The 23,821-nt window shown below is 40.8% G+C and overlaps 1 protein-coding gene across 4 annotated transcripts in view; it reads left to right on the forward strand.

Annotated features, from left to right (window-relative positions):
- Positions 1-23,821, forward strand: part of NCAM1 (neural cell adhesion molecule 1) — a 234,826-nt gene that overhangs the window by 134,560 nt on the left and 76,445 nt on the right. For all 4 annotated transcript variants that reach the window (XM_069948731.1, XM_069948733.1, XM_069948735.1 and 1 more), the window contains exons 2-5: positions 21,174-21,248; positions 21,408-21,617; positions 22,496-22,639; positions 22,835-22,972. In XM_069948731.1, the coding sequence (XP_069804832.1) occupies positions 21,174-21,248; positions 21,408-21,617; positions 22,496-22,639; positions 22,835-22,972 (567 nt within the window). The remainder of the gene's footprint in view (positions 1-21,173; positions 21,249-21,407; positions 21,618-22,495; positions 22,640-22,834; positions 22,973-23,821) is intronic.

Here is a 23,821-nt window from a genome sequence, read left to right on the forward strand (position 1 = left end):
GCAATGCATTGAAGTCAATGGAAAGACGGACGTCCAATGCACACAATGTATTGAATGAAGGACACTTTTACCGCGGACGTCAAAATAATTATCATGATCATTATTTTTGGACGTTTTTTATTATCTGTTTACACACAATTTTTCTTTTCTCACCGTTCTTTCTCCGTTTTTACTATTAAATTCAAAAGAACTTTTTAATTAAGCCGCACCCCAAAGGCCAATTAGTAACTCCAAACTAGAATAATGTACCAGCAGCCGTCATTGCACTAAGAGAAGGCTAGACAGCTAAATAACGTCCGTTATTTTAGACTCAAAATGACGGATGTAATTTTAAACGGAGCTGAAAAAACGTTGTGTGGACATAGCCTTTTGCTGCACCTCCATCAATATTACTGCAAAAAATATTGCTGTTTTTGATCAAATTGTGCAATTCATGGCAAAATAGTGCAAATTAACGCTAATTAAATGTTATGTGTGAACATAGCCATAGAGAGCCAAGGAATACATTCATTACTAGAAAAGAGCAAATCTTTAAAAAAATTTGGTTTGCAATGTTCACTAATTTTTACAGTAAAATTTGCAAACTTCACAAACCAATTTGATTTGGGGATATCCTCCTGAATAACATGGACAATAGGTAGTCCTCTCCATTATAAGAGTGAGCCCAGTAGTCCTGGACATTCATGAGCAGCAGAAAATTAGAACTACCAGCTTCTGATTGGCGTTATCTATCCATGCTGTGTATGGGCATTCAACTGTCATTCAGCAGCTGGAGGGCGGGGGAGGGGTGCGGCAAGAATCGCATTCTTCTGCATATTAGAACGGCTGAACAGAATAATGTAAGTAATACACCGATTTGTTCAGAATTTCTGTCACTAGTTTACGTGCCCTACTTTTAGGCAGCATAAACCTAGTAACAGATTCACTTTAAGTGTTCTTTAACTTCTTAAGATAGACCATAAATTTGTGTTGTCTTACAATGAGAGAATTCATAGATCTAGCAGAGTAACTGCTTGTACATTCACAGTTAGTGACTTGGTTCCTCTGGCACTCCTTTCTCACACCTCAAGTCTTCACTTTTTTATGTTTTGCAAGTTTAGGTTTCACAGTTGTGCCTGTCAAAAATGTGATAAGCCAAAGTCATCTGTGTTACCGGGCTAATATGTAAGCTTCTTATAATTCCAGGGAATGCTGTGTCTTCTTCAGTGGGTTAATTGCATTCAGGTCTTACTTACTTTTTCACCTTCAGGCAACTTTGTGTTATCACGTCCAGGACTTCTTTCCACTTTGATTGAAATATCTTTCAAGGCTACTTCCAGACCGTTTTTCTAAAAAAGGTTTTTATAGCCTTAGAGTAGGTAATTCTGGCCCAGAAAACTTAATTAAACTCTGCTTTACTAACTGGATTATGTTGCATTCTCGTTAGAGTTTGCCAAGTGCAATAAAGCCACCATAGTGCCATATGTGTACTCTACAGTTCTACATTTCATTTGCACTGTTGTTGGCAAGTTTCATTGGGTTAAACAATGACTTGGCAATTTTGTAAGGCAATTGAACAGTGTCATCATTCTTCATTGATCTGGATTAATGGAAAGAAATCATAATATATGTCTATTGGCAGTCGGCTATATAGTGAATGAATGGAGCTGTGGGTCCTGCACTGATCCATGGCTCCATTTAAAACAGTCGGGTGTCATTCTAGAAATCCTGGGGGACCCAGAGGTCAGGGTCCCCGTGATCTCATACTTGTCCTCAATCCTGTGGATAGGAGACAAGTAAAATTAACTCTGCAAAGCCCTTTAAGTCAGCAAACACCTCAAGAAAGTAGAATTCAAAAGCAAAATCTAGACCAGGACGTATTCTTACATTCTTGTGCTATATCTGTTAATAGATATCTTTAATGTCTAGAAATTTCTTTATTCCTGGTCCATTTGCAGTCCAAATTTTCTATCCTCCAAACTTATTTTGACCTGTCTGTATCCATCCCATTGTCTCAACTGTTAGGCTATGTTCACACAACTTATGAGACCGGCCGTTCTGTGACGGTCACGAAACGGCCAGTCTCTGAAAAGATCATCCCGGCCGGTACTGCAGTCACGGCCGAATGATCTTTAGCGCCGCAGAGTTCTGTTGTGGTCGCATCCATGCGCGCCCGCATCAGAACTCCCCACAGCACACAATGGAGCATGCGGCCGGAGCTGCTCGCTCCATAGTGTGCACTGACAGGGTTTTCTGTGGCCACTATTCACTGAATAGTGGCCTCAGAAAACTGACATGTCAGTTTTCCACGGTGCCACTAGGGATCCCGGCCGGAGTGTATACCATGTGTATACACTCCGGCTGGGATCCCTTCAGCCTGCAGCACTACGTAAGTTTCGTGGAAATCACGGCTGTTGAAACAACGGCCGTGATTTCCATGGAACTTCCGTAGTGTGAACATAGCCTTATAATGCATGGCCACTTTACTTAAAGGCATTGTACAATATGTAAAAGACCCCCTGTATATGTGTTACAGTGTACATGGAGAAGTAGAAACTGTTACCTTCAGCGAAAATTTGGTGAACAGTACGATCCAAAAATGCTGCAGATGCCCTTGACAAGAAGGGATTGTTAAATATGCGATTAGGTTTCCTTGAAGCATCCTGAAGATCTACAGCATCCTTGTGATTTGCAGCACCTTGGCAGCTGGAAGGGAATAGCTATAGATTATAGCTATATAATCATCCCGATAACACCTCTTTTCCTATGAGGCTGATATCACTGGATGAAATATCTCACTCTGCCCCATGATATTCTCCACTTTCTATTAGCGATCCTCTTATTTATTGGATTTATATGGATTTAGGGAGACTTTGTATTTAGAAGTTGCAGTTCGTAGATGAGATTCCGCAAGATCATTTAGAGGTCTATGAAACATATTCACCCATTGATATTACTAGAGATGCCAATGTTTGTGATGCCACCAGAATCTCCCCTTTGAGGGAAGTAGACTATTTTTTTTATTCTTCTTATAATTCTATACCATCGACATGTAAAGTAGAAAATAGCAGCAAATGGAATTGGCCATTTTATTTGATTATTAGCACAATGAATATGTCATCCCTGTGGTCAAACAATCAAGACGATAACTCTTTTGCTATAGGCACACATGGTTCCTTGTTGAAGAACATATTGTTTTAGACCAATAGATGTTTGTTCCACCATTAAAAAAAAATTACCAGTGTTTAGTCATTGCCATACCCAATTTTTCTGCTGTTATCATCCAAATGGTTTTCCATTGGTAATTTGTTCCAATATTGGTAAAATAAATAATAAATGTATACATTCCAGTAAAACCTCTATGTTGAGTTAAGCCTTATTCACATGATCTGTACCGCGATCGGCGCCACGATGGCTGGAGGAGGATCAAGGCACAGATCCCCCAATAGAAATGCAGCCGTACCCCAACCCACCCCCATGCCGCCGCCAGCGGGTAGATCACAGATAGAACAGGAGCACAGAAGATAACTACTCGTCTACTCCCCCCGTTGAGTAGTTGAGTAGATGTCTTCAGCGCTCCTGTTCTCTCTGCAATCTCTGCTGCCGTGTGAATGGCTAAGTAGGGAGATTTCTTTTCATGTTAAGTGAAACTTCTTTTAGAAGACCTTCCAAAATTGCATTGTTAAGTTGTCTTCAATGTGGCGGTCTTATCAAATAGAGATGATCGAACAGGGCCGAGGTTAAGGTTCGCATGAACCCAAACCATCAGCATTTGTCTCCTGCTGCCTTCCCGTTCTGTGGGGAAGGTGGAGACAGCCCGATTACCGCCTGAAAAACAGGGATACAGCCTAGGTAATAGCCTGGAAAACAGATATACAGCCTAGGTAATAGGCTGTATCTCTGTTTTCCAGGCGGTACAGGAAGGCAGCGGGAGTCAAATGCCGATGGTTCGGGTTCATATGAACCTGAACCTCGGCCCTGTTCGATCATCCCTATTATCAAAGATTCTATACATAATGCATGGTGAACAATAAATCCGTCACACAAGGTCTGGTCTTGATAAGGGGGTGATCTTCTCTAAACGAGGTGGTCTTTTATAGATGTGTTTCACCCTATTCCATATATACATGAATATTCCTGGTTTTCTATGCCCTACAGTGCTAAAAGGTAATAGGTAGAGATGAGCGCAACTTCGGCATGCTAGAGTCTCATGGGTCTGCATTTGAATACTGGTGGCTTAAGAAGTTGGATGCAGCCCCAGTAAGTCCTAGAAAACATAGATACAGCCATAAGCCACAAAATCGGAATCGAGCATGCTTGGGTTGCACTCATCTCTAGTAATAGGCATAAAGAAACCAGCTAAGGACCCGGCCTTCTTAGTTAACACTACAGACTGCTACCACTTAACACTATTTAATGGGATGCTGCAAAGCATAATGTGCAAAAAGGAAGATTTGACTATCGATTTCCCCATGTGATAGTTGATGGCTGAAAGCTACAGTAGATGAACAAACATCCTAATACAATGGCCTGTAAAGATGGTGGTCAGAACTGGGAGAGGCTGTAGCTGAGCATTTACACTATTCTATGTGATCAACAAACTACATTTAGATAATTCTAGAATGTCTTTAGTTAAATGCCAGTCCACTGATAGCTATGAAATAGCATGTACTGCATGCAAAATTCCCTATTTCGGCAGACATGTTTTTTTCGTGTGTGTGAATGGATGTGACTAGAGCTGCTTCTTTTCCCCTGTTTCGGCTTCCCACAGTAGCACAACTGTATTACTGCAGATTTCTCTTAGCCTTCACCATGTTAAACATAAAAATGCAAAAATGTAAGCGTTTCAATGCTGCCCCCTGGTGGTGAAACAAAGGAAAAGCAGCCACAGATAAAAAAAAATCCCAGGAAAACATTGTAAATGAATGTTACTTCTGCATGCTGCACATCGCAAAGCAGAAGGGATAGACGGATGAAAAAGATTAAAGAGTACAATTAATATTGAACAGGAAATTGTATGGGGGAAAGCGGGATGTATAAACGGCAAGCCAAAATAATGTGGATACATAAATGTTAATTTATACGTCTTGTATAATTCGACTGTTGCTTGTTTCATTAATACGACAGCACGTTCATTGATCTTTATAGAAGCTAGAGAATGTATTAAAGTTAAATGAGCACTTTGCCTCGACTGCTATGCCTTTAGATGTGCGCCTTATTAAATGAGCTGCTAGTATCTCCCACACAAATGTATGTAAATGTCGGGGTTGTCAGATGAAGAAAGGTGCTATGGAGTAGAGATCATGGGGGCAGGAAGATTTGCGGACTTCCTATCAGTAATGAGGAAAATTACAGTCAGCATAGCCTTGTTATTGGCTTCTAACAGGGAACAGTAAATTGGCATTCACATCCCATAGCGACAGCCTGCGGGGTGAGGCGTTCTAGAATTCAGGTTGTTTTAGTAAAAAAATAATAGAAGGGGTTGTTAATGGTGTCGTTATTACTAGCGATAGAGACACACGTACAGTACAGTACATGGAATGCCTGCTGTATGTATGATAATATTACATTGGCGCTTATAACCAGGGCTGGTGTTTGACCGTGGCTGGTGTGGGTTTGACTTTGCAAACACTTAAAAGGTTGTTCTTCTTAGAAAAGGCATACAGTAATAAAACTGAGATTATGGTTGATAAACAGATTCAAAGTTAGATGAACCAACCAAAAAATTTTGAAAATGCCCAGAAGGGCTTAGGTGGCTTATCCACACTCCTTAAAGGGAACCTATCAGCCCAATTGAGCGCTGTATAAAGCTCCTGCAGCAGCCACAGCACATACCGGCCGCAGCTGCTGCAAAAGCTTTATATCGGAGAAAAACGAGTTTTATTCCCCAAATCATTTTCTGTCAGCAGCACATCCACAACACCCACCTGTCTATTTTCAGAATTTCCTGGGTTTTGCACAGGTGATATAGTGTTTGTCTATGTCTTTCTGTCTGTGGGATATCCTCAGTCTGTGAACTATTTGGGGTATTTGTGCCCTAAAGTTGAGAAACAGTACATTAGTTGATAGTTCTAGAGTATTTAAAGGGAATCTGTCAGCTTGATTGCCACCTGGAAGTTGAGTCCCAAGCAGGGTAAGGGATGGGAGGGGGAGCAAGAAGGCGTTATAGCCTGCGGTACTTCAGGAGCTCAGGAACACCTCTTTGACCCTTCATTCTATAAAGAAAGGGGGGGGGGGGGGGCGTGTAGTGCGGCTAATATAAACAGCAGGGGAGTGCTCCACCACAAAATGCATTCACCTGGTAAAGTTGTGCAATGACAATAGGCACAACTCTATTGCACATATATCTGTATCACCGCAGCCAACTGAGGTAATCCACCGAGAACAGTGAAATGAGATAAGAATCCAATACCCTCACCGGACCTGAGGGAAGGTACGGTCCTCATAAAGGGGCGCAGGTAATCAAGAAGTCGGGGTGATGTATATAAATAAATGGTGTAACGCGTATTTAGCCTCCTATTACATGGGGGCCTTTCTCAAGTAATGAAGACAGGTACACAGAACACTGTTTAAATACTCAAAAACCCAGATCCTATTAAAGGGGACTTCCGGTCTACACGCCGAACTATCCACAACATATGTCATACATTATCAGCTGTACACATAAACTCATAATAGAGGGGTAAAACAACATTAATGGCTCTAGATACAATTACCTTAATCATTCGTAGCTTAACTACCATGCAGAAGTATCGCTGCCACACTCCCGTGTACCTCACGCTCAAGAATCTAGAGTGGAAGTGACCCTTCATTCTGTAGGATAAAAGCATTTTTCTACATACGGGGAGCGCAGGCAGATATATAAAAGGTACCATGTGTCTCATTGACCTAACAGCTATCTAACAGTGTCAAAAGTTTGGAATGTGAATTATGGCTGACAGATTCCCTTTAAGGCCAAAGGCAAATCATATCAATTTGTATATTTTAGCCATGCATTTTGCAGCACTGTTTAGAAATGGCTGTTCTTCACATTCATCACTCTGACCTCTAATTTTCAAATTATTTTATGTGTACATTTCTGAAACGTGGAAGGAAACCAGAATATCTAGTGTAAATTTGGTTAGATTTGAACCCAAGCAAGACAACAGTGTTGACCACTGCCAAGATTTTTAAAATAACGCTCAGACCTTCTAGCCCAGTGTTTCTCAACTCATGTCGTGGACTGGAGTCGAGAAACATTGATCTAGCCTATTCCCTTCCTTAATCTCAATGGTCAAATATCAACTGTCTTGGCAGTTTGCAGTTCTCCAAGATGGTTGTCAAATCACAATTTTCTTATCCTCACGTAGCGGTAATTTACCATATGCAAATCATGGCAAGAATTCAAGAAAACATAGCTGGCAAGGTTCAAGGAGAATTTTTGAAATTGCTTTTGTATGTCAAGTGAATGTCTTCATTGTGAATTCACCAGCGGTAGTTTTCATTATCCCACATCTCAGTAGACAGTAAAAGGACAGAAAATATCTTGAGGAAAAAATAGCAATGGAAGGATAATGGTTGGCATGGTAATAAGTGAAAGTTGTAGAGCAATTACAGTTGTATAATGGCTAGAAGTGTGCCTAAATCTGCACGTTTTGGATCCAAATCCATGGCATCATTTATGATTCACACAGCTTAATTTAAGCTGTAATTATATCCGAGTGGTATGGCGTACAAAGAGGAGCGGCTGGCCCACCGTGCATCACTGATCATTTATAATTGCCGCTATCAGTCTCATCCATGCTGGTCATCTCCGGTGCCTGACATATTTCATTGTGAAATGTTCCAAGTATTCCAATGTATATTGTTTTACCCCAAAGTCATGGTGTATGCTTTATTTCTTTCCCAGACATCAGCGCCCGGAGGTCACCTATATAAAGATCTCATTTGCGGGTCGCTTGCACACTCACAAAGCCCTGTCACTTCCACCTATAAATCTTTCTCATGTTGGATTTAGCAGGGAAGCTCCAGAACTGTGAAACCTCTCTCTTTGTCTAATGAAATCACATTTTGCTGTCTCTGATTTTTCTGAAATTGAAACTCTGTCAGAAGTTTCCTTAGAAACCACCCTTGTCCTTGAGAGATCTGTACTGTATTCGAACACCAGTAATGAACAGCTTTTATATTTTAACTTAAAGGGGCATGAACTCATCGTATAACAGTGTCAGGAAGGTAGCCTGTTGTGAACTGGACCTGGTTTTTGCTTTTGTGTGACACACCCGCTTGCTTCCGGCAATGCAGGAGTTACACTGAGCTCTGCTAGACTTGATTGCTGCAGCTGAGCAAGTCTTTTTGATTGACGTTTTTCTCTGCCTGTTTGGAACCTTGAGGATCAGAGCGTCAGTCCAATGGTCCTCATAAAAGAATGAGCCAGTCTCTTATCGCTGGCTATTAAGATTCACACCCTGATCCCAGCTCCCCCTGTCAACTCTTGCGATCCCCGTTCCTAATTCCTCTGCTTGCTCGACCTGTTATATGACCTCCCACCTGACCTTTGACTATCCGATTGTTTACTGATTCTTTACTGTGTTGCCCGTTTGGTTTGGACTTTGGCTTGTTTAACTCTCCCTTTGTGTTTGTTCGTCTGTCTCGTTCTGTGTTACACCTATACCAGAGTAGGAACCGCCTTCGTGGTTGCCTAGGGCCGTTTGAGGCAAGTAGGTAGGGACAGGGGACAGGGACTTTAACTTTATTTATAAAAAAGGTTATATTTTGCCAGTGGAAAAGGCTTTTGAAATAGAAAAAGTTATGTCTGGAATCCTGATAATTAGCATTATCTAGCCATGGACTTATTTACACCCCTATTTTACCTTTGACGGGTCCTCTTCAAGGGTTTCTAATAAAAAATGTAAAACATTGAGATAAGTAGTTAGCATGTGGGTAGACACTTTTTTTTTGGACTTTTAGACTTTTTTTTTTAAGGACACTACAGGTACAGTAGCTTCGTTTTACATAATGTTCAAATGATAAAGATAGATATGCCAGTAAGGGGCTCCAGTGAGCTTTAATTCAAGCAGTGATCTGACCCATTAACAAAGTTTGATATTAACAGAATCAGCAGACATGCGCTTTATCTCCCAGTTTGTGGGCATGACTTATACCTTGTGATCTTCCTTCTCTCTTTTTTTTAGTTCCACAGCTTTCATTACAGTGTTGTTGTAGTATAAACTATTGCAAAGTAAATGCACAATTATCTTATGCCACTGGATAACCCTGTCAACCAGTTGTTTTTTTTTTTTTTTTTTTATTGTTGCATTCCCAAAGCCATAACATTTTTATTTTTCCATTTTTGTAGCTGTATACTGGCTTGCTTTTAGTGGGATAAGTGGTATTTTTCAATACATAACTTATTGATTAACCTTATACTCATTCTGTGGGGAGGAATGGTAAAAACACAATGTAATCATCGTTTTTTTTTGTATTTTAATTTTGTGCGATTCACTGTGCAGCATAATTGAAGTGGGTCGGTATGGAAACAGCAGTATAAATAATTTATAGGTTCTTTTATGGCCAACTGATTTTTTTGCTGACTAAATACCGTCGTTTTTTTTTTTTTTTTTTTTTTTTCATTGTTGCATTCCAAGACCCATAACTTTTTTTATTGTTCCATCAATGAAGCGATATATGGGCATGTTATTTGCAGGACCATTTGGGGGTGCATGCAACTTATGTATTAACTTAAAGAAATCTTGTCATGCAGCCTTAACCATGAGTCATCAGTAGTGTTGAGCGAGCATAGCTCTCAATCGAGCATCAGGTTGCTCAGCACTGCTCTATACTCAACCGAACACCTTGTGGTACTTGGGTCAAAGTACAAGTCTCCTCCTTGCACTATAATATGTCTTCCGAGGGTACACTATAGAGATATAGTTATATGGTGGCTAGAAATAGTGTTAAGCCTTTTTCCCATGATCTATGCAAGCTACGGAGTATGAAGCTGCACAGTGAACTTGCAGACCTCACGGCATCATGTATCATATGATAGTGGGAGCAGAGAAAGTGTTTACATTTTCGTGGGATTATACTGACACAGCTGCACAGTTGTGTCAGTACAGTACCGTGAAGTTTTGAACACTTTTGGCATTCCCGGCATCATAGTGATACATGATGCTGGGAGATTGCGAGTCCACCACGCAGCTTCACACTCCGTAGCTTCTGCGGATTACAGAGTGTGGGGGTAAGGTCTCACTCCTCGTGTACACCCAAGTTAGGGGTAGGCCTTAAAAACGGTGGTGTTAGAAGGTAGATACTGGCTAAAGGGGTTATCCAGCATTAGAAAAACATGGCCACTTTCTTCCAGAGACAGCACTACTCCTGTCTCCAGTTTGGGTGGGGTTTTGAAACTCTGTTCCATTGACGTGAATGGAGCTTAATTGCAAACCACACCTGAACTGGAGACAGAGTCAGGTTGTTTCTGGAAGAAATTGGCTATGTTTTTCTAACGCTGTATATAACTCCTTTAAGTTTGCATATTAATATTCCTAATTTCTTTGCTAAAGATTGACCACAAAAAGCGCTTCCCAACCAGCACTACTAGCAGAGTTTACCGTAGGGTAATTAAGTCAGGAACATCACAAATGATCCGCTTGTGTTTTTGGAGACTTGTCTCAAGTAACTCATTAACTAATCAATCACATTGCTGCAGAGATTTGACCCATTGTCCTGGCATCGATCGCCTTTCTACAGGTTGCTTTTTTAGTAGGAGAGTGGCAAAGTAACTTTCAAATTAGTCGGTGCTCCCTGGGATTGCCTGCCTGATCTTATCAGCTTTAATTGTCCTTCGGTCAAGAACTTACTTTTAACAGAAAAAAATAGCTGAATAATTGAATTTTCTTTCCTTTTCCCAGAACTTCAATTAAATGCTTACGGCAGTCTTTTTAAAGAGTGATACGGAGTGCACGCTTCCCCCCTACACACAATAGATTGGATGTTTAACATGAGCATACAACAATTTGATTAGAATAAGGATGGATTAGTAAACATGGTGACCACACACGTAGATATCAGAGCTACGGTGATGAGCAGGATGATAAAGCTCTGACGTGTTCACAATCTTAACTTTTTGTCCAATTCATTATATAAGAGCAAAAAAATAATACTTTTGTTTTTTGATGGATAGGGGTGATGTTAGGAAGGTCAGGCTTATCAGAAGTATTAGTCCTTCAGCCACTTGGCTTGACCTCCTTGTCGTTTTCCATGTAGTAGAAGTATTTTCTCATCAGGCATCATAAAAACCATCAAGGTGAACCTCTTCTGTAGCTGACATTCTGTTGTCATAGTGATAGAGCAGAATTATTTCCTGGCCTTTCTAAAAAAAAAAAAAAAAAAAATTGAACCAAAAGACAGTATTATACATAAGATACACTATTTATACCTAGAGATAGAATTACTTTCAGATTAAATTAAATAACCCTTTACTTTTTCTAGGAAAAACTGTCATAGCTATTGATTTTAAAGAGTAGTGTATGAGGCCCTGTTCACACCACTTTTTTCTTGTACATTGCCAGTATATGTTGAGCTATTAGAAAAAAATACTCACAGCAGGTCCATTGAGTTTAATAAAGATCACATTGGCAAAATCCCAGGTCACCAGTTTTACATAACAAAGTGGTTTTGTAAGAATCGGTAGGCTATTGGGTGCATGTGGAAGGTGAAGGGTTGGGTAGTATAATGTTCAATTACTGTATATAACAATGGTCTTTGGTTCTCACCAACTTCTAGTCACTTTCCTCTCCCTTTGGTTCCAGCCTTGTAGCCCACTTTGCAAACCTACGGGAGTGTTGTTGTGGTTCCCAGTGTCCATTTCCATCCCAGTGTATATTGACCTGTGTCCATCCTCTGGTTTAGGTCTGTGCATTATTCCCCCATCCCACTCAACCTCTCCTATTATTGACCTCCTTGCCTGTAACCAGCTGTGTCTCCAGTCTGATTCTGTTTTACTGTGCCTATTCTCCTGTGCTTGACCCAAACTCCTGGCTATACCTAATTGTGTAACCCTCCTGGTGCCATGCACCGGTACCATCTGGTCCCCTAGGCCATCCTCTACTGACACCAGGACCAAACTTGTGGAAGCATCCTTGCAGCCTCTGGGATACAGAAGCTGAACTTCGGCTGCTCGAGTGGAATAGAGGGTTAAAACCAAGAGGGAACTAAAGGCCCTATTACATGGAATGATTATCGGCCAATATCGGGCGTTACGGCCAATAATCGTCCTGTGTAATAGAAGGCAACAATCAGCCTACATGAATGATGTTGGCTGATCGTTGCTTTCGTTTGTCTTTCAACATGTTGTAAGACAAACGACTGTGATAGCCGCGATCTGCTGCCGTCGCTCCGTGGAGTAGGATGGTTTTCAAGATAAGACACCGTCTTTTAAACGACAGACTGATTTTTGGTTAGTTGCTCACAGGTCTCTGTACAGCTTCATCCTTGCTGTTGTTCTTGGCTTCTGCTGTCTCTCAGATTCACACCCAATTCCGATTAAACATAGTGCCAACTGACGGAAGAGGTATATGGGGTCTACATGCAAGTCCCTGTATATATGCCAGTAACATGATGACCAATGCGTGAATTACCTGTTCGTATGTTGTCTGGGCACAGCTATTCACCAGCTTGTCAGACATGAGAACAACATACACAGTCCATACATTGCTTCGGGACATCTAACAGCCCTTCGGAGAATTCAAGCTCCTTTAGCACTGCTCAAAGACTTTGATGGCTACAGGATTCAATAAAAATTTCAAAGTATTGATTTGACTGGACCTTGAGCTGTTGTTGGATTTCCAGCCTGAGAATTCTCAGAGGCAAATGCTTCAATCATTCTAGAAATCTTGGGTGATCCAAGGTGATGGACGTCATCAATGTAATCTTTTCCCATCCACATAAAAGATATTTCATTTTATTTTCTCTTCACTGTAGATGATTTTTAGCAGACTGGAACTCATAATAGTATATCTCCCCATAGACTCTTAACATTAGTAGTTACACAGTAACTACACAGTAGTACAAGTTATTATATAGGTATATATAGGTTTATTTTTTTTTTCAGTCATTTCCTAATATTTTGTAAGATTTTTCCATTTTCTTTGCACACCACAAACAGTTAATACTTTGACATGCCATTAAAATGACAGGACCCAGACAGCTTGTCTCTATCAGACTCCTCCATTATACTCCTCCTTTTCCACCTTCTCCCTATAATTAAATTTACCTGTACTCATCTATCTAATCTGATAACCACAGATGACATTACTCACACAAGTTTATCCCAGACTTTAATACAGATAATGATAATATCTTTTCATTTCGTGTGACACCAGCCTGGCTGATGCATTTCTGGCAAGATGAAGGAGTGTTTTTACAATGCATGTAAGAATAGAAAATTTCAGGATGAGGAGTCACCAGTAACATATAATGACTTCTCCTGCAATGATCTGAGGGCCCAGGAGCCATGTTTGTATGATATTGTCATTTCGGCAGCATCCCACAGGGTACAACCTTAATTACTTGCAGTCAGCTCGAGATGAGATCAGAGAGGCAGAACAGACACAGAACCTTTAACTCAATGTTCCATCACCATGGTGATCCCCATTATTCAGACCTAAGGGGGAGCGTCACCAGCTGACACTGCGTTCATCGCGCTGTGCACTTATAAATCCTTTCCCTTCTAGTTAGATCCTGCTGATGAGTCATTTTGTATCACTACGACCTTTTCTTCCACTACCTGCTGTAACATCTATCCCATGCCTATTCAGTTCAGAGGTCTTCGGGTTGGATTTGTCCTCGGAAAGTGTACATTATTACGTTTTGTTCCCTTTTGTTAGAAAAGAAAAAAAGAAAATGTTGAACCAAACTGTTGCTCATATAGGTTTCCTAAAATTACAGTTACAGTAGTTGACATTTAAAGAATAACTATGTTTCATGTTACAAAGTAAACGGTTGAAACGGCACTGCATGATTTATTTTAGTCTATGATCTACAAGTGCATCCAAATCCTTCTCTAGAAATGACCCCAGGTGCTTCCAAAAAAAAAAAAAAAATTCATACTCACTTGCCCTGATCCCCTATTGTTGCTCAGTCCTCTAAGCTTCTTCCTGCTACCGATGACACCATGAACTTACAGGAACTGATCACTCAACCACTTACGGGCCCAGTGATTGGCCAAGTACAGTTCCTGTGGGGTCAGATGTACATGAAAGCAGGGTGAAGAAGGGAGGGACAGACATTTGCAGAACAACAGCAGCAGGGGATCAGTGCAGGTGAGTATTGGTTATTTTTATTAATATTATTTTGACAACACTCAAGGGCATTTATAAAAAGAAAAATGTTCATACCTGGGAAACCCCTTTAAAGGAGAAGTCTTACCAAAGTTAAAAATCTCAGGCAGGCTGGGGGGTTAAGGAACATAATAAAGAAAGCACACTTACCCATCCAAGTAGCCCTATCACATCACTCTCACCCGCAGCTGCCAGATGTAATTTTTTGCAAGCGGTTGGGTATGTCACATACTCTGCTCCTCCAGCTTCAATGTCATGGCTTGAGTGAGGGATTGCCCACTTAGCTGGTCCAGCCCCAGTCATCGAACGCAGTGAGTCAATCAGCAGGGTACGTTGTATTGCAGCTGGAAAGGTTCAGTAAATCAGCACTGAAGGAGCACAGGGATGGGTAAGTATGTTTTTTTATTATGTTCCCGCACCCCTTGCCAGTCTGAGATTTTTAACTTTGGTGAGACTTCTCCTTTAACCCTTAGGCGACCCTGGATGTACCTGTACGTCCAGGGCCGCCTACGTGTGATCAGAGCAGGGCCGCGCAGCGGCTGTGCTCTGAACCACTGCAGCCCCGGGTCCGGCATGTAGCCCGGGACCGCGGCTATTAGCGGGCACGGTCCGATTGCCGTGCCCTCTAATAAAGTAATCGTATGCAGCTGTCAAAGTTGACAGCTGCATCCGATTACTTGATGCTGCCGTTCCCTGATGTCTAGTGGGGTGGATCGCCCCTCCAGGACGTTGTCCCGGAGGAACGATCCACACATCCTGCTGCCGCCGGGCTCAGTGCCGTAATGGCGCTGATCCCGGCTCGCCACTCGAGCCGGAAGCAATCAAAGTGCCTATCTCATCGATCTATCCTGTATTAGTATACAGGACAGATCTCAATGAGAGATCAGTGTACTTATACTATAAGTCCCCCAGGGGGGCTTCTAGTATAAGTGTAAAAGTAAAAATAAAAGTGTTGTTATTAATAAAAAGCCCCCTCCCCTAATAAAAGTTTGAATCACCCCCCTTTTCCCATGTTATAAATAATAATAAATAAATAAATAAACATGTTTGTTATCACCACGTGCGTAACTATTAATTTATCATATTCCTGATCTCGCACGGTAAACAGTGTAAGCGTAAAAAAAAAAAAAAAAAAATGCAAAATTGCGCATTTTTGGTTGCATCAAATCCAGAAAAAATTAAATAAAAAGCGATCAAAAAGTCGCATATGCGCAATCAAGGTACCGATAGAAAGAACACATTATGACGCAAAAAATGACACCTCACACTGCCCCAGCAGGGCTGTAGAGTCGGAGTCGTGGAGTCGGAGTCTGAGCTAGTTTTGGCTGCAGTCGGAGTCGGAGTTGGTGTCTGAGCTAGCTTTGGCTGGAGTCGGAGTCAGAAAAAAATACACCAACTCCAACTCCACCTTAAAAAAAATCTTTTAAAAATGTAGAACTGAATTTTTATACAAATTTTACAAGTTTTGCTCATGAATATATATTATGAGCAACATTCTAATAGGACACTGTCCCTATTACATAAGGGTGGTCGGGGAATATATCAGTAATACGACACTGGCCCTATTAGATAAGGGTGGTCAGGGAATATATCAGTAATAGGACACTGTCCCTATTACATGAGGGTGGTCGGGGAATATATCAGTAATAGGACACTGGCCCTATTACATAAGGGTGGTCGGTGAATATATCAGTAATAGGACACTGGCCCTATTAGATAAGGGTGGTCGGGAAATATATCAGTAATAGGACACTGGCCCTATTACATAAGGGTGGTCGGGGAATATATATCAGTAAAAGGACACTGGCCCTATTAGATAAGGGTGGTCGGGGAATATATCAGTAATAGGACACTGGCCTTATTACATAAGGGTAGTCATGGAAAAGTTGTCAGTCACTATTTGGCAGTTTGTTTCTGAGCTGGAAGAGTCCATTGTGTGGGGGGAGATCTGTGCTGTTCTCTTCCTGGATGCTGGATGACGGTATATGAGCAGCAGTGTAATATGAAGATACCCTGTGTAATATAGAGAAGGAGGAGAAGACATAAGTAGTGTAGCAGTAACCTCTGTCCTCAGTGTGGTGTTTTCTCTCTGGGAGAAGATTGTGTGTTTTTCTTCAGTGTTCAATGGCTGCAGCTGTGTGTGTGTGTGTGTGTGTGTGTGTGTGCGCGTGCACTATGGCTGTAGTAGGCTGTGTGTGTGCTATGACTACAGCAGGCTGTGTGCGTGCTATGGCTGCAGCAGGCTGTGTGTATGTGTGCTATGGCTGCAGCAGGCTGTATGTGTGTGTGTGCATGCTATTGCGTGCCCCCACAGTGACCTTCTATATCACTGTGTGACCTCTATATCACTATATGTGACCCCTCTCTATATCACTATGTGTGACCCCTCTCTATCACTATGTGTGACCCCCTGTATATCACTATGTGTGACCTTTATATTACAGGTATCTGGCATTGTTAGCAGTGTTTCTTTAAGTATGGTGAATATTTAGTTAGAAACATAGAAGATTGTCAGCAGGAAAAGACCACCTGCTCCTTCTAATCTAGTTCTGAGTTGTTCAGGACATGGAGGCTGGAGACTGGCTGCATCCACTGCACACATAGGAGAAGCTGATTTATATGTTTCCTTATTCCCTCAGAAGTCGCCCCAGGATCATGTAGGACATTAGGGAGAAGCTGCTGAGCCAGTGTGATAAATAACTTCCCTGGTATATGACCAGCTATTTATGAAGGAGTCGGGAGTCGGTCCTGATAAAATTTAGGAGTCGGAGCTGCGGCTTACCGACTCCACAGCCCTGGTTATAAGCCTGGGAATAGAGCGATTTTAAGGAACATATATTTGTTAACAATGGTTTGAATTTTTTACAGGCCATTAGATACAATGAAAGTTATACATGTTAGATATCGTTGTAATTGTAACGACTTGAGGAACATATATAACAAGTCAGTTTTATCCCAGGGTGAGCTGCGTAAAAACAAAAAAAAAACTAAACAAAAGAAATGTGTGTGTGTTTTTTATTTTTTTTTCAATTTCACCACATTGAATTTTTTTCTGGTTTTGCAGTTAACTTTATGAAAAAATTCAGCCTGTCATTGCAAAGTACAATTAGTGGCGCAAAAAATAAGGGCTCATGTGGGTTTCTAAGTGAAAAAAGGCAAGCCCTATGGCCTTTTAAGCAGAAGGAGGAAAAAACGAAAATGCTAAAATTTAAATTGGCCCGATCCTCTGAGGGTTAACTAATCAGGCACTTTTGCAAAGCCAAAAACAATGCTATCCAGTGTTATGCTATGTTCACACAACGTTTAACAGCCGGCCGGCGGGCTGCGCTCAGCCCGTTCCTGCAGCCGATACTTCCGTTTTAGCTGCAGGAACGTTCTTTTTTCCCAATTGATTTGCGTTCACCGGCCGCTGTGCCCGCAAATCAATTAGCCATTCACTCCAACGCAATGTGGGGCCGCGCTGCACACTGCGTTGTGTGAACAGCTGATGTTTCCGGCCACTGTTCAGTGAACAGCATCTGGAAATAAAGTACAGGCACATTATTCTAATGCCCGTTCTAAAGATCAGGCGTTAGAAGAACGATGTCTGAACACAGCGGGCGGCATTGCATTGACTTCAATGCAATGCCGCCCCTGCAGTAAGGAACGGACGCTGAGGCAATTGCAATCAGCGTCTGTTCTTTACTAAACTATGACGTTGTGTGAACATAGCCTTACACAGCCTCTTTCTGTGGATGACAAAATCACATTGAGAATATTCATCGATTTTCTGTTTATAAGATTGCTTATTATTTTCATTTGATCTACCATATTATCTTCCTATTCTAATAAAAAGTTTAGAGGCCTAAGGGGAGTTTAGAAATTATAAAAAATAATAGAAGTACAATTTTTTTTTTAGATCACTCAACCTATTTGGGAATAACCTAGCTGGCATGGTGGCTGATTGGTTAACACTACTACCCTGTTGTAGTGGGGCTATGGGGGTTGAATCCACCAAAACAAAAACTTCATGGAGTTTGAAAGTTGTTTAGATAATTTAGTTCCCTTCTTTTAGAATGTAGTTACTAGTGTAGCATATGCTTTGCTGAATTTCATTATACTGCTACTTTTTTTACTATCTGTGCTGGCTTTGGGGTTACAATGGTCTTCTGTAAATAGACAATGTGTCATGGGACCTCCATTCTTACATATTTATGGGTGAAGGTCACAGGATGCGATGGATAAGTTAAAGGGGTAATCCAAGAAAAAGTAAGAGAACACGGGGGCTACGACCTCTGTACCCCCCACCAATCTCCGCATTGGGTCCCCGACTTCTGTATTATGAAAAAAGCTGCGGGTACGGCACATGACCTGCCTCTCTATTCATTCCTATGGAGTGGCGGAAAGATGTACAGTACTCGGCTCCTTTCATCGGCTCCACAGGAATAAATAGAGCTGTGGGTCACATGCCGTACCCGCGGCTCTATTCATAATAATAGAGAAGCCAGGGACCTGATACGGAGATCGGCGGGGGGGTTCAAAGATCAGACCCCGGACCATGGCGATACTTTAACAAGCATAATAATATTGTGGAACTCATGTCTGGTATACATTTCCTCGGTGCAGTGTGCCAGAGCCAGGCCTGTTTCATTTCATTCTGGTTCCCGTTTATGGTGCCTATAAGTCCTACTATGGCGTAAGGAAAGAGGTTGCCATCATGAGACAAAACATAATAATTGTTTGGCATTGCTATTTGCAGCAATTTAAATATACCCTTGGACTGTTGCTTTTCAGTGCAGACCACTATCTATCTGCATTTAGACTTGGCCTTCCCCTGAGTATACTTTACCTTTGTTTGGACTGGATTATCAGAAAAAAGTGGATACAGTAGATGAGTAAGCAGAGCAGATAAGGATAATGGTTCCATTGTTGATAATCTAAATATTATTTTATATTGCTTTTTATCTCCAACTTAAATGTGATTGCAGAAAATAACTCTGGGAATATAAATGCCGCCGAATTAAACCTTTTTCCATTTTCTCTTTTAAGCCACATTGTGCGCTAATATAAAAGTGCCTTTGTAATTGTACTTGGTAACACTTTCACCTCACTATACAGAGAAGGACAGGAAGAAGTACACTTTCATTAAATTAGATGTAGACGAGTCGCAAAAGGTGACCCGGCTCAGAGTCACTTCTGCCGAATGACTCTCCGTGAACCACTTAAATCATTTTGATTTTCCAATTTGCTTTTTTGCTCATAGTCTTTTATTGTTGAGGGGATTCTTGATCACTTGGCTAAAATTCATATAGTCTCCCCATCTTCAACATGAGGCTTCTATTCATCGCATATCAGAAAGTATGTATCGTGACACAAGGGCACTCTCGTTTTAGTTGTCAGATAATTTTTCTGAGATTTGAAGCGTGGCATAGGGAAATTGAAAAGATTGTTCTTGCCTTCCTTGTTTGTAAAAGATGGCGCTGAGTGAAGATCATATGAATTCTCTGCAAATGTTCTTATGTTTCTTTTAAGTAAATGAACAAAATAGCATTGGGCAAGATAACGTATTTATAGATGTAATTTTGATCACAGAAAAAAAATCCTAACTTTATAAATCTACAGTATGTGTCACTGTTTGGCAGGGTCGTCCCCATGGGTAAAGAACTGACATAGATGGACTACAGCCATTCTTAGTGAATTTAATTTATTGACACATTTATGACCCTTGACCCTTGGACAAAGTCAAGGAAAGGAAACATTCGATTACCAGCTTGTTCTTTGTTTATCACAGATAAATGCAGTTAACACAGCTATGTTCAGGGTCCTGACAAATGGCAGTGTATAAGGTCTATGTGAATATGACTGACAAATGCAAAAGGGGAAGATGCGGCAATCAAATCTGTTTACTTTCTCATTCCCTTTTAGGGATCCTGGCCGGAGTGTATACTCTGTGTATACACTCCGTCCGGGATTCCATTGACTGCAAAGCAGCATAAATTTTCTATTAATTACGGGTGTTGTTGCAAATCTGAACTTAGCCTTAAAGAGGCCCTGTATACAATCCAAAATAATCAGATGTTTTTATCAATAAATAGCTTGGGGTGCCCTGCTTGCACACTTTTTACAGTTTCTTGATATGCCCTTCTGCTCCTACGATATGTGGGTTCATAATTTATCTGTTTCACAATTCAGTTAACAGATGGGCGTGAATTTAATTTTTATTTAACTGGTGACTGGTGTGATTGGCGATTGGTGGGACTATACAGTCTGGGGTTGTGTATTAGACACACCCTTCAATGTAAAACATTCACACCTGCTGACTCTAATTGCGCCCATCATCTTATATTAAATCCCATCATTTAAATTAAGTTCTTGCCGGTTTGACTATTAACTAAGTTGTCTGTAAAATTATAAACCCACATTTCTTGGGAACAGAAGAAGCGTATGAAGAAACTTAAAAAGGTTTGTATTCAGGACACCGTAAGCTATTTTATGGTAGTAAAATTTTGAGGGTTGCCTAAAGGTCCTCTTTAACATATTTATCCAAATCAGAAAGCTGGTAAGTGCATTCTCCATAAACCTTTCTAACCTAGGGCAAAAAATAGCAAACATGCATCTAATTATTAAATTTCTTTCACATATTTTAAGCTTTTTTTAAACCTAAAGCTAAAACAAATTGTGTAAAAAAAATATACTGTACAATACTAGACATGAATCTACAGCCCGAACTTTCTGTGGAGACTGTACACATTATTGATCAAGAGTTAATGTGCTGGATAGAATCTTTTCTGTCTCATTTATATTTTTTCATTCTACATACAGCTCACTATTTTGTATTTTTTTATTATCTAAAACTGAAGTGTGACGATAATATCCTCCTTTTATTGTTTCTATTCACAGCAGCTCTAGAAGTTACCATTGTCCCTGATCAAGGAGAAATAGGCCTTGGAGAATCCAAATTCTTCTTATGTCAAGGTGATTAATTAAATTTTGCATTTGAAAGAATAAATATAACTACATTTAACTTTTTAGCTATAATTTTATGTTTTGTTTTGCTATTTTATGTTTGTCTTTACCCATACTCTTTTCCTGTTTTATTTATTTATTTATTTATTTATTTATTTTGTCCTTTAGTAATTGGTGAAGCAAATGAGATCTACTGGGAATCTCCAAGCGGTGAGCGATTAAACAACCAACAGCAGATTTCGGTAGTGAAAAGTGACGACTATTCATCGACACTTACCATATACAATGCCAGCATTCAGGATGCCGGGACTTACAAATGCATCGCCACCAGCGAAGAAGAGGGGCGGTCGGAAAGCACTGTCACACTCCAGATATATCGTAAGATTTCCTAATTATTCTCTGAAGAAATAAAAGTAGAGAATGAGATAATAAGTTGAACAGCACTTCCACCGTGGCATATTAGAGGGGGTATAGTAAATGCAATTAACCATGTAGACAGAACAGCAGGCAGGAACAAAGCAGGAAGCTGAGGCAGGACTCACAGACCAGAACCTGGAGTCACAGGCATTAAAGCTGGAACCACAATGCTAGGGTAGCAATGCAGAGGCTCCAACGGCGGGGTCAGGAAAGGGGCAAGGATTTATAGGGAAGTGGTTGATGCATGCAGCCAATTAATGGCCTACTGCCCCTTTAAATCTGCATGAGCTATTAAGAGCACGCCCTAGGAGATGGGGACCTGCTCAATGACCAGTGCAGGATGGAGCAGGAGTGTGGACAGGTGAGGCCTCAGGGGGGAGGGGGTTGCGCGAAGTAACAGCTTGTGGGCTCCGGCATCTGCTGAGAACACTTGGCAGGGGAATGGGTGCAGTGGCGGCCCGGAGCACGAGATGCCACCACAGCTGTGACAGCATAATGTATTGGGAATCTCTCACAACCCCTTTGTAGTGAATTCCACCTCTGTAATCACTTGAGACCCCTAGAGACTGATTTCTCCAGGAAAAGATGTCTAGGGGAGTGCTGACACTGTGATAAAAGGTGGTCCACCTATGTTATTACATGAGCAATATTAAGATTTACTGAAATAGACATATGAGGCTCGCTGACAGATCCTCTTCAAGCTCTAAATGTAACATTGCGCCATACAGTGAAAATAGGCCCCACAAGGCAGGTCACGTAAGATACACTGGGTCTTAAAAATTGTCTGTCTAGGTTCCTAATATGCGTCTCTCTCTCTCTCTTTTTTTTTTTTTTTACAGAGAAGCTGACCTTTAAGAATGCACCCACCCCTCAGGAGTTCACTGAAGGGACAGACGCCGTTATCATTTGTGATGTCTCAAGCTCAATGCCCTCGGTCATCATCTGGAAGCACAAAGGCAGAGATGTGCAGTTCAAGAAGGATGGTAAGAAATTAGGGTATGAATTAAAGAATGCAATATATGGCATCACACTGTATATTATATATACAATATAATATTAGAGTACTCGCTGTTTACATCTTTTATGTGTAGACATATTGGTGTGACGGCCTTTAACTTCGCCCAAATTTACTTCTATAGTCTTTGAAGCATTGATATTTGTATTTTTTTTCTTCACAGTTCGCTTTAATATGCTGTCCAATAATTATCTACAAATTCGAGGCATTAAGAGAACTGATGAAGGGACATACCGATGTGAGGGCCGGATCCTGGCACGAGGAGAGATTAACTTCAAAGATATTCAAGTCATAGTCAATGGTGAGGCTAATCCACCTTTAAATTTTTCTACACTTTGATGTTTTTAAAGGGAATTTTGTAACTAGGTTTACACTGCCTTAAATGAGTGCAGCATAAACTAGTGACGGAAAGGCTAAACATTACAGTGCATTACTTACATTATTCTGATTGACAGTTATCTGCCTATACACAGGATATATATACACAATAGATATGTATAGATAAACAACTGCCAATCAGTGGTCGGTGGGCAGAGCTCACTAATGTGCTGATGCTCATAAATATTGAGGACTACTGAATGAGCCCACACACATAATAGAGAGCACTAGTGTGCGGTTCTCAGAGTCCTCATTCTTTGACTGATCGCTAAGTGTTTTACATGGGCTTTGGGCCCTTATAAAGTTTTTTTCTAAGATGGATAACCCCTTTAAGTCCATCCAGTTCAGCCTATTGTCTTGCAATGCAATGTTGGGTTAGAATAAGTGAAAACTTGTATGAGTCCTGGATCAACGATCAATCAGACAATTACTAACTATGACTTGTAATATTCTTGGGAATCTAGGCCCCCTTTGAACTTTTTTTTGTTAAATTCATTTACCATACCAACTTTCTCTAGCAGATAGTTCATTCGTCTTAATGCTCTTACAGTAAAGAAACCCCTTCTTTACTGGTGTTGGTGTAAAAACCTGAAATCTAGAGCTTGTTCATTCATGTTGTTATACTAAAGTTCTGGGTATATATAAACCATGAACCATTGTCATATGTTCATTTTAAATGCTGACATATAATTCTACAAATATCTAGCCAGAATTGGGTTCTTGTGGCAGTAACAGCTGGGACTGGAACCTAGCACAGTTATCATCTAGTATA

The sequence above is a fragment of the Dendropsophus ebraccatus genome, chromosome 12 (assembly GCF_027789765.1).
Source record: "Dendropsophus ebraccatus isolate aDenEbr1 chromosome 12, aDenEbr1.pat, whole genome shotgun sequence".
Taxonomy (NCBI): domain Eukaryota; kingdom Metazoa; phylum Chordata; class Amphibia; order Anura; family Hylidae; genus Dendropsophus; species Dendropsophus ebraccatus.